Source organism: Saccopteryx leptura, chromosome 7 (genome assembly GCF_036850995.1).
Source record: "Saccopteryx leptura isolate mSacLep1 chromosome 7, mSacLep1_pri_phased_curated, whole genome shotgun sequence".
Classification (NCBI taxonomy): Eukaryota; Metazoa; Chordata; class Mammalia; order Chiroptera; family Emballonuridae; genus Saccopteryx; species Saccopteryx leptura.
In genome coordinates, this window is record NC_089509.1 from 62,259,205 (window position 1) to 62,271,657 (window position 12,453).

General features: G+C 39.0%; 1 protein-coding gene across 1 annotated transcript in view; it reads left to right on the top strand.

The window, feature by feature from the left end:
* Positions 1-1,249: 1,249 nt before the first annotated feature.
* Positions 1,250-12,453, top strand: part of MTX2 (metaxin 2) — a 65,245-nt gene continuing 54,041 nt past the window's right edge. The window contains exon 1 of the mRNA XM_066346038.1: positions 1,250-1,509. Within this exon, the coding sequence (XP_066202135.1) occupies positions 1,470-1,509 (40 nt within the window). The 5' untranslated portion in view covers positions 1,250-1,469. The remainder of the gene's footprint in view (positions 1,510-12,453) is intronic.

Sequence of the window (12,453 nt, forward strand, 5' to 3'; positions counted from 1 at the left end):
CATTCACACAGGGAGAATACCATGTAATGATGGAGACAGAGATTTGAGTGATATGCTTAGAGCCAAGGAAGGCTAAAAATTTCTGACAATCCTCGGAAGCTACACAGAGGCAAGGAAGGATTCTTCCCTAGGGCCTTGAGAGAAAGCACGGCCTGTGGACATTTTGACTTTGGGCTTCTAGCCTTTGGAACTGTGAGACATTTTTGTTATTTCAAGCCACTTAGCTTGTGGCAATCTGTTATGAAGCTATTATACGAATTAAGGAGGCAGAAACATGAACAACACGCTGTAATAGAGGTTTAAAGAGTTATGGAAGCATCTAGAAAGGAGACCTAGTTTCCTAAATGTCATGTCATGGGCAGTACTTCTTAGAGTACCAGGTTTTCTTTGCAAAGACTTAGTAAGCTATCTGACTTTTTGATTTACTACGTGATTTAAAATGAGTCACTTCACCTCTCTGAACCTGTTTTTCTTCAGTAAGCGCTTTGGCTCACCAGATGATCTCTGAAGTCTGCTTCACTTAAACAATATTTTATGCCTCTATGTCTGTAATATATTCTGGGTTTTTTTTTGTTTTGTTAATTGTATATGTATAATTTAAGAAGTTATTAGGTTAGGGGGTTAAAAAATCACTTATGGTATTTAGTATCTTCCTTTCCTGCCCCTCTGACACTGGAAAGGGGAGAAGTGTGTGAAACTAGAGTATTATTTTCCACGATAAGCTTCATTTGGGGAGTACCGAGTTGAAGGGCAAATAATCTCTCAGTATAGGCACTGCTCAAGTCTCCTCCTCTCTGGCACGCATGTTTTAATAAAGGAGTAAACACTAATGTCTGTTCATGGGCTGTACTGTCAACTAGCAGTATAGTACAACAGAGGAAATCAATGTAGATTTGAAACTGGGCCTGAGCGGACTTTCTGAGCAGCGTTTCAACTCTGTTTCCTTATGAGTAAAATGGCGACAACAGTATACCTCAGTGGGTCGCCGAGCGATAAAATGAATAGAACGCCGTATGTATTTTTTTAAGTGCCTGAGTCCAGTGTGAGCTTAAAAATGTTACTTGCCGACAAGATTCCCGCTTACACAAAGGCTATTCAAGACTTCCGGGGTCCCCTCGTCCAAGCCCGAGTTGGACTCTCGGGTCACTGGGAATCCTGCACCCCCCTTCCCGCCTGCCCCGCAACGCCAGGAAGCCTGGGAAGGCCGCCCCGCGCGCGGGGAGGCGGCGGGGGCGGGGCCGGCGGAAGCACTCGCGCGCCGTTGTCAGCGGGGCCGGAAGTCCCTGGCCGGCCGTCACCTTGGGGTCCCCGCCGCCGCCACCGCCTCCTCCGCCGCCGTGGTGGGCTTTGCAAGTCTGGGTCTCAGCCGGGCCAATTCTGTTAGCTGCCAGGAGCCGCCGGCGTTGCGGCGGAGGACTCTTGAGGGTTGCGGAGAGCAGGGACCACGGGCGAAGGGCCGCCCAGCCGACATGTCTCTAGTGGCGGAAGCCTTCGTCTCGCAGATCGCAGGTAGAGCGCGTGGCTGTGTTCCACGGCCTCAGGCGGGGGATGGCGCGGGACAGTTGCGGGGAGCAGAGTGGCGTTTAGGGTTGCGGCTTTCCCTTGGCTCTGCGGCACTACGTGCTGAACCCAGGTCTGAGGATAGAGGTGGGCACGGAGTACCAGCCTCATCACGGATGAGGAGACTGAGGGGGAGACACTTGGTCAAGGTCACCCCACAGCGGCTGGAGGCCCGTCTGCTTCCCCTGGGCGGTGCTTTGCCCAGTTCCCAATGGGTGGGAGCCGGGGGTGGGCGTGGAGGAAGTGGTGAGTTGGGATTTAGGTGGGCGGCGTGGCCACAGGAGCCTGGTCTTCCAAAGCTTCAGAAGTGGGAGAGCGGGAGCAGCCAGCGTGGTGCGACCTGAAGTTTAGGGTGATTGTCACTAATGAGTCGCTCTTGTAACCTGTTATCATTGAGGGGCCACCGAAGTTCTTGTTTCATCTCCAAGTGACACACAATACAACAATTTGCTAGGTCTCTGGGATTCACTGAAACTTCTTTATAGCTGAATATACCTTTTAGAAACACCTTTGATTTGATAGACTTAACATTACTGATGTAAATAGACTTACGTTTTCTATTATTGACGTTTTTATTTATTGTAGTGAAATTAAATATTGAAAAAGGAAACTAAACATACCTATTGTACTTGTCTATTGATGGATAATAGTTACTATTTATTTATTTTTATTTATTTATTTATTTATTTTAAAGATAAGATTTCCTTCTTTTTTTTTTATTAATTTTTAGAGAGGAGAGAGAGTGAGAGAGAGAGAGAGAGAAGGGGGAGGGCGGAGCAGGAAGCATCAACTCCCATATGTGCCTTGACCAGGCAAGCCCAGGGTTTTGAACCGGCAACCTCAGCATTTCCAGGTTGACACTTTATCCACTGCACCACCACAGGTCAGGCATGATGGATAATAGTTACTATTTAAATGAAGTTAATGTCCTAGCAATGTTTTCATTATGAGTTCAGTAGTAAGGAGACAGTCAATAGGGTGAATAAAGACATTTGAAATAAGGTATTTTGGAAATGGAAAATACAGAATTTGTCATAAAATTTGCCAAAGTGGTTTTCATTGCATTGCATTTATGTGAACATACATTTGTTTCTTCCATTTTCACTTAAAATAAATAACATTGTTTCTTAGGAGAGAGGGAAGCTCCCACTAGATTGCAAGCTTTATGAAAGCAGGAATCATACTTGTTTTGTCCCCCATTGTATCCTGAGCACCTATCAGTTGGTGCTCAAATATTTGTGATTTGAATCAGTGAATAATCTTGAATTTAAAACGATTATTTCTGTTTTTACCATTTATGTTAAAAAAAATTAGACCATCTATTTAATTTAGATTGCTGCTATGTTAAAAAATCAACCTTTTCACAGTGAATGATGATACTGGTATACTGTATGCATGTGTTCCAACATGTGCTTTCTTTAAAGTGATGAATGTCTTTTAGTAAACTTTTAATAAGTTTGGAATTTTGCTTCATTTAGCAAAGTTTAAGAAGTTCTAGGAATTTTATGTCTGCCATCTTAGCTATATATTTGCAATGATCTGTTGTTACTCTAAGGAGGCATTTTAAGTCTGATAATTCAATAAATGGTGTTGGGACAACTCCTAAGTCATAACACCGCAAGAATGAAGTCAAGTCTAAATATAAAATAAGAACAAAACCAAATTATAATAAAATAATTAAGAAAAATATAGGAGATTATTTTAACAATCTTGGTTAGCAAGAGAAATCCTAAGCAAAACACAGAATCCAGAATTCATGGAATAAAAATGGGCAGATTTAACTGCAGAAAAATTTATAAAGCTTTGTATGATAAAAGACATAAGTTTCTACAAATTCATAAAAAGACTCCCAATAGAATTAAGGATGAAGGATTGAAACAGGCAATCATGAAAGGGAAAATGCAAATGAACAATGTTATGAAACGATTTGTCACTAAAAGCAGGTAACTGTCTTTCTACCTCATCAAATGGGCAAAAATGAATATGGTAATTTCAAATAAAAGACATGGGGAAATGGTTACCCTCAAACTATTGGTAAGTCTAAATTATTGCTACTTTTGGGAAATTTAATACAGTAATATTGTACAAAATACAATCCTTTGACCCAGAATTCTTCTTTAGGGGATTTATCTGATAGAAATGTAAGGACCATTATTTAAAGAAATATATAGAAAAAGAAAAGAAATATAAAGTGATATTAATTGTAGCATTATTTGTAATAACAAAACCAAGAAATGTCCTAATTATATATCAAATGGCATACTTGTATTATTACAGATACTAAAAACGAAGAGGTACACCTGTTAGTAATATTGGCTGTAAAGTTATGATTACCTTATTGAATAATATATATTGTATCAACCCATATTGTTAAATAAATAAACTCTTTGTAAACATGTATATGTTTATGTAAGCAAAAACAACCACATAGAAGAATATTTAACTAATTTTAGTAGTAAATTCAGGGTAATCCAGGTAGGGCATTGTGGAAGGAGGAAGAACTACATTTCTGAGTTGTGTGAGTAGTTTTGGTGAGAATATTTTACTTTTGTAATTTAAGTGGTTCTAATTTTATTTTATATTTTATTTTATTTTAATGGATTGATTTAGAGAGTCAGAGAGAAAGGGAGAGAGAGAGAGAAAGAGAGAAGAAAGCATTTATTTGTTGTTCCACTGTGTTGTACGTTCATTGGTTGATTATTGTATGTGCCATGATGGGGGATTGAACTCGCAACTTTGGTGTTTTGCGATGATGCTTTAACCAACTGAGCTAACCGGCCAGGGCCAAATAATTCTAATTTTAAAGATTAAAAGATTTTATTTGGCAAGCAGTTTAAAAAGGGCAAATGAAATAATTTATATGAAACCTGTGTTTGACTTGAAGTGACTTCTAAGTGTGACTCAAATCCAAGAACTATTCAGAGTATTCCATTTCTGGCAGTAATATGATTTTGTTGGAAGATCTCAACCTCAAGAGATTTGAGATACACACACACAGAGTCCTATTATAACTTCATAAATAATTGTGAGTATTTTTGTAGTTGAGAGTTCTAATTTTTAATGTGTGTATTTAACACTTTGCTTATTATTTTTCCTTTCAGTGGCCATGAGCCAACACACTGTTTGATAATTCTGTTGGAAACATTTAAAAGCATCTTGCCTTTAAGGCTATCTGTAATATGCTTGATAGCTTTAAGAACAACTTTTTGGAAGCCTTCTCTGAGCTCCCAAGGTTCAGTGAACCACTTCTATGTCTGTACTACAGTGTATCTCCCCCTCCCCCCAAGTTCTCTTAGTCCTTGCTCCTTACTGTGACTCAATGGCTTCTTCTCTCCCTCTCCACTGCTTTTCTTGCTTGGAATCAAGTGGTAGTCTGAGTTGGTTTCCTTGCTTCCATTCTGGTCTCTTTCCAATACAGTCTCCACATTGCAAACCTCAGTGGGGTTTTGTTTGTGTTGTTTTATTTTTATTTTACTAAAATGCAAGTGTGACTCCTGTTGTTTTAACACTTTCATTAGTTCCTCATTGTCAGTGCGTGGAGTGACACATGTAAGACGTTCCGTAAGTTAGTCCAAGTGTGTCTCTCTAGCCTCATCTCCTGTCACTCCTTTGCCTGAACACAGAACTCTCTTTTCTGAATTACTTGTAGTGTCCACCTTTGGCACATGTTGCCCTCCACCTGAAATGTCCACTTTGTTTGGATAATTCCTGTCTTTCCCTTAAGGCTTTCAGCACATTTTTACCTGTAAGTCTACCTGACATTTTTTTTCTCTTAAATGAGAATGGCTTATTTTTTTCTGAAAAAGAATGATACATGCCCATTATAGAAAATAAAAGCAGCCCCTCAAATAAATAAATAAAGAATAAAGTAAGAATCACCTAAAAGCATAACATCCAGATTAAGACTTAAAAATCTCATCCTCATCATTAAAACTTTGGTGAACTACTTCTTTCTCCCTAAAATAAAAAAAAGGTGACACAAATATAAAATATGCATACTTTTTGTAACCTGTTTTGTTATATAACATGTATGTCATGTGTATGACTGGAATTATACATCATTTTAAATGGTTGCATAGCATTTTATTATAATAAAATAATAATTTACTTATATAGTCTTATTCTGATGGGTATTTAGGGTGTACAAATAGTTCAACCAGAGAAGCCAGAAGCAGTAGGAACTCTTATCTCCATCTCTATCTCTATCTTTGTCTCTGCTTCTATCTCTGTCTTTATATCAGTATATTTCCATCTCTACACATGCGCGCGCACACACATGGAATTGGCTTATGCTATTGTTGTGCAGGTTGACCACTCACCAAGCCCACAAGGTAGGCAGGTAGGAAGGGGAGAGCCCGGAGGAAGAGAGCACATATAGCAGGTGCTGCTTGCAGTTTGTGATCTCAGGGAGGCCCTAGGACTTCTGTAAGGGGTTTATAGCTGATTAAATACGGTCCACCCAAGATAATCTTCCTTTTGATTAAGGTAAAGTCAGCTGATTAGGGACCTTAATTATATCAGCAGAATCCCTTCACAGCAGAGACTTTGAATACTGGGAGGTGTTTTGTATGCTACCCAGTGGCTGTTGCCTCCCTCTGCCTTCCCTTTTCTAGGGTCTGCTGGAGAATGTTCTTTTTACCTCATCCTAATCAGAAATATAGTAGAAAAAGGAATTCTGGCAAATGTAAGTTCAGTCTAGCTAAGTTGATGCATACTAAAGCCATTACAAGTATATATGATTTTTCTGTATGTAAAGAGTGTTTGCATAGACATTTGTATCTACTGAGTCGTTTCTTTGGATGAATTTCTTAAAGTGAAAGAGGAATTTGAATTGTTCTTTTATCAGTAATATGGAAAGGCATAGTAAATTATCATTTTGAATTAGTAGCTTGGCTCTCTAGATGATGATATGGTAGGTTTAGAACTTTAAAGGAAGAATAAAAATTGTCCTGGATATTGAATGTTTTTCTTTTTTTAAATTTATTTTATTTTTTAAATATTTTTTTTATTCATTTTAGAGAGGGGAAAGAGAGAGAGAGAAAGGGGTTGGAGCAGGAAGAGTCAACTCCCATATGTGCCTTGACCGGGCAGCCCAGGGTTTCAAACTGGCCACCTCAGCATTCTAGGTTGATGCTTTATCCACAGGTCAGGCTTGAATGGTTTTCAAAATCTTTTATAACAGCCTGTGTATTTTAAATGTTTACTTTTTTTAAAATGACAATATAGTTCAATACATTAGTTGAGTTTCTTAAAATTTTTTTTCACTGTCAGTTGAGTTTGAATATATCCTAGGGGAGGATTGAGTAGTCCCATTTGAATGGTGTGACCACATTTGGAGCAGCCACTGTCACCAAAAGGATGGAATACTGTGGTGGACAGTCCTGACTCATTTTCCCATTCCAGTGCCAAGAGTGGCTCCAGACTCTAGGGCTCCACAGTACTGCCAGATATATATAAAAGGAGAGAGAGTGCTGAGCACAAACAGGAGAAATCACATGTATTGTTGCTAACTTCCTTCATCTTGCTTTTACACTGCCTTTGGATTTTAGAGTGAGAGTCAGACCTGGGTTCTTATTCAGCTACTTAGTAAATATGTGACCTTGGGCAAATTACTTGCCTTTTTAAGCCTCAGATTTCATATTTGTGAAATGGTGAAGATAATTGTAGGTTATTTAATTTTTTTTTTTAATTTTTTTTTTCATTTTTCTGAAGCTGGAAACAGGGAGAGACAGTCAGACAGACTCCTGCATGCGCCCGACCGGGATCCACCCGGCACTCCCACCATGGGGCGACGCTCTGCCCACCAGGGGGCGATGCTCTGCCCATCCTGGGCGTCGCCATGTTGCGACCAGAGCCACTCTAGCGCCTGAGGCAGAGGCCAAGGAGCCATCCCCAGCGCCCGGGCCATCTTTACTCCAATGGAACCTTGGCTGCGGGAGGGGAAGAGAGAGACAGAGAGGAAAGCATGGCGGAGGGATGGAGAAGCAAATGGGCGCTTCTGTGTGCCCTGGCCGGGAATCGAACCCGGGTCCTCCGCACGCTAGGCCGACGCTCTACCGCTGAGCCAACCGGCCAGGGCAATTGTAGGTTATTTAAAGATGATGAGAAAATATATAAAATACTTAGCACTGTATCTGGCATCAATAATTCATTAATATTATTTTTAGCTCTTTAACTATTAGTTTTTCTCTTCTGTGTTTTGCCTCTTTCTCTGTGAGGATATGTTTGGTCAAACTTTTAAAAGTTACTTATAAATGGAATACAAAGTCCTGGCTGGTTGGCTCAGTGATAGAGCATCAGCCCAGGTGTGTGGATGTTCAATTCCTGGTCAGGGAATCGACCATCTGCTTCTCCACCCTTCTGTGGAGCCTCCACCTCAGGTGCTAAAAATAGCTAACTTGCGAGCATGGCCATTGATGGGCAGAGCATCAGTCCCAGAAGGGGTTGTCAAGTGGATCCCAGTCGGGGCACAGGCGGGAGTCTTTCTCTCTATCTCCCCTCCTCTCTCGGAAAAGAAAAAAAAATAATGGAATACAAAATTTGTTTCAATAATATAAAACATCAACAGTTATTACAATTAAAATTATTCCTATTACAACTTACTTTAAGATTTGTTTTAAGATTATAAATTTGATCAACTCCAGCCATGTTTATCCTTGTTATAATTTTTTTTTTTTTTTAAGGAGAGAGAGAGACAGGAAGAGAGATGAGAAGCATTAACTCATAGTTGTGGCACCTTAGTTGTTCATTGATTGCTTTCTCATTTGTGCCTTAACTGGGGGGCTCCAGCTGAGCCAATGACCCCCTGCTCAAGTCAGTGACCTTGAGCTCAAACCAGCGACCTTGGGCTTCAAGCCAGTGACCTCGGGGTTTCAAATCTGTATCCTCAACATCCCAGGCTGATGCTCTATCCATTTCACCACTGCCTGGTCTGGCTAAAATAGAATATTTGATATAGGTCATGGGTATATACATATATCTTTTCGTTGTTTCTTTTTATTATTTTTTCCTTTCTTATTCTTTTTTTTTTTTTTTACAGAGACAGAGAGAGAGTCAGAGAGAGGGATAGACAGGGACAGACAGACAGGAACGGAGAGATGAGAAGCATCAATCATTAGTTTTTCATTGCACATTGCAACACCTTAATTGTTCATTGACTGCCTTCTCATACATGCCTTGACCGCGGGCCTTCAGCAGACCGAGTCACCCCTTGCTCGAGCCAGCGACCTTGGGCTCAAGCTGGTGAGCTTTTGCTCAAACCAGATGAGGCCTTGCTCAAGCTGGCGACCTCGGGCTCTTGAACCTGTGTCTTCCGTATCCCAGTCTGACGCTCTATCCACTGCGCCACCGCCGGGTCAGGCTATTTTTTTTCCTTTCTAACTATAAATTTCTGTTCTAAAAATAATTTGAACTGTTGATTGTGTTGTGTGCCCATCACCCTACTGAGTCTTTTTCAGTAGAGGCCTGCTTCTTAGTGCCAAAAGGTTTTAGCCTTAAAACTTAGCTTATAATTATCTGATTACTGATTTTAAAAGTGTCTATTTTTGAGCCTGTGCTAGATGACCTATATACATAATTGGTAATGTTAACAATTTGATCCTGTTGGATAGGTGCTCTTGTTTTACAGATGAGACATTGAAGTTCCCTTAGGAGAGAAAGAATAAAGGTTAGAAACAAGGACATTGAAGTAAAACAGAAGAACTGAATTCTGAACTCAGCTCTACCTCTACTTGTTTTATGATCTTGGGCAGACCATTCTAGACCACAGTCTATTTATTTGTAAGAGGGGGGTAATATATTTTATAATATGTATTAAACACCAGGTACATGATGGTACATGATGAGTGTTCAATACATGGTAATTTCTCCTTACTTTTATTACCTAAGAGCCTTTGAGGAGGTTATTCTATTACCATTTTGGACAGAAGAAAATGTCCAAAGTGTCTATATTTTTATTAACTCATATACCATCTTTTCTGAATGATCTTATTACTTCCCAGTGCCTTGCTATATTTTAAGCATATTAGTTAATTTTGTCATACTGTAATTATTAATCTTTTGAAGTCAGGACAATATCTGTCTGTTCTTTATTTAGAAGCTCAAAACTATATAAAGGATGAAAAAGGGAGACTTGGAATACTTCATTTATCTCATTGTGGGCATGTGGGTGCTTAATTATTTAAATTTATTAATAACTTCATTTTAGCAGTAGCATTAATTTATAGTATGATCTGGGAAAGTAGTTTTATAGGTTTCATGAAACCTATCTCTAAGCATCTTGAAAGTAAGTATAATCAAAACAGTTATATTTTAAAAATCTTGCTTTTATATCAGTAATAACATGTTTCTTTTTCATCTCATTTCCACATAAGCACTGGGAAATCTGGACTTGAAAAGCATTCAGAAGGGACCTGACCAGGCAGTGCTACAATGGATAGAGTGTTGGCCTCGGGTGCTTAGGACTCAGGTTTGAAACCCTGAGGTTTCTGGTTTGAGCCCGGGCTCATCACTTGAACGTGGGCTAACTAGTTTGAGTGCAGGGTGTGGGATCATAGACATGACCTAACAGTCACTGGCTTGAAGCTCAAGGTTGCTGGCTTGAGCAAGGGGTCACTGGCTGGGCTGGAACCCCCCTCCCTAAGGCACATATGAGAAAGCAATCAATGAATAACTAAGGTGCTGCAACTAAGAATTGATGCTTCTCATCTCTTACCCTTTCTGTCTGTCTGTCAGTCTCTCTCTCTCTCTCTCTCTCTCACTAAAATAAATAAAAGGAAGAAAAGCATTCAGAAGATTCAGAAGGGATCTAGAGGTACAAAGAAGTAAAAAACATGGCTTAAAAGTCCTTTTTAAAATATAAGTGATACTATTGTTTATAAGGTTTATTGAAAATGAGCCTGACCTGTGGTGGCACAATGGATAAAGCATTGACCTGGAATGCTGAGGTTGCCAGTTTGAAACCCTGGGCTTGCCTGGTCTAGGCACATATGGGAGTTGATACTTCCTGCTGCCCCCCCCCCCCCTTTCTCTTTTTCCTTTTCCCTCTCCCCTCTCTAAAATGAATAAAAATAAAATCTAAAAAAAAAAGAAAGAAAATGATAATCAAAACTCTTATATCTGCCTATCTGAATATCTAAGGATGCTAGTTGCAACAGATAATTGAAAAAATACAGTGCGTTTGAGTCTTTTGTTCTTGAAAATAAAGCTAGTTTGTTATTTATACTCAGTATTCGGAGGATCCTCCAGTATTGAGGAAGGCAGTGAGAAATTATTGAGAAGTTATTGAACTGGCTGTCACATTTCAGAGATTCTTTTTTGATTCATATTAATTATATGAATAGTCTCATACTGTAGTGCTTATCACCTTGGCACATGTGAAGTAGATATTGAAGGAGCAGACAGAGAAGCAAAACAAAGACAGAATGTACTTTGCCTCTCTTGACAGTGGTGTGGCCTATTTTAATTTATCATACTTGTATTCATGAGTAGGTTGGCAGCTGCATTCTCAGAAGCAGTGTTTTGTTGCCTTTTAGAAAACTTTGATATGATGTTAAAAAGGTTTGTTTCTGATCTTGAAATAGTCTATAGTTAAACATAATGTGACTTTTAATTTTATTGAATGCTTATTACCATTTTATACTCTGAACTTAGTTTTTAGATTAAGATTTTGGTGATGGGTGCTCCATAAAATTTGTCTCTCTTATTTCTGTGGACATTTGAGTTATTAATGTTAGCTCAAGCCTTCCATATTTGAGTGAAAATTGAAAGACAACATCATCAAACTTCTTAACATTTTTCAAACACTTAAAAAAATTTCGATAAGCAGTTATCAGATGGACTGAAGATATCAAATAGAGATGAGGTATTAAATTCAGGCTTTTCATTTTTTGTTCAAAGACAAGTTATAATATTCAGTAAATTTAACTACAGACATTTGTGTAGAAGTATTTGCCCTGCCAGTAAGAGAAATGCATACTTTAATTTTTTATTGCTTTGTAAATGATCCTCTATTCTTGAACACTTCTTATTTTTATACTCTCTATAAATGAATCATGATTTTGAACTTTTCTACATCAGTAATAAAAATGAAATTTGATTGGTTAGTAATAAAGAAGGTTCTTTTCACAAAAACAATCATTTTGCCATGGCAATTCCCATTAAGTGTAACTGTTAGCAAAACAGAAACTGTAAAAGGCATTTCATTGTGCTTATACACACTTAGTTATGTTTTTGTGCTGATTATATATTTTTATCTCTGAGAACTCTTCAAAAGCCAAAGAAGCTACTTTATGACTTAACTTGCCTTGGGATTAAAAAAAAAAGACTTTTGTTGTATATAGTTGTGGTATATTTATCTTCAGTGAATATAGTATCCTTAGATTTTATAATGAAATTTCAGATGAGTCAGTTTTTAATTTTGTCTTTAATGTTAAACCTGTGACTAATAGTTATTATTAAAATATATAACTGTTACTATTGTAGTGTTTAAGCCACACGACAAATTATAGCTGTAATGCATTTATTTTATTACCTTCATGGAGCCTATGGGTCAGTGTAATGCCAGTGGCTGAGGCCAGCTAGGTTCACATTGGATTTGGGCAGACAGTAGAGAAACTGCGGAGCCGGAAAGCGTTGGGCCATTCCCATTTGAGTCTCACGACAGTGGACAAGTAAACAGGCAGGGAAAACTGCTTCTTAGGCTAATGAACAGCAAAAATGGCCCCTCACAGTGGCAGGCAGGCAATCCGCAGTCCGAGTCTGCGCCGAGGGCGAGCACCTGTAGCCTTACGTAGCCTATACACACATGGTGCTGCCACATGCGCATGAACTAATCAGGCAGGGTACAGCAAGCAAGCCTAACACAATTGTTTTCCCAACAGTCAGTAAGTCAGA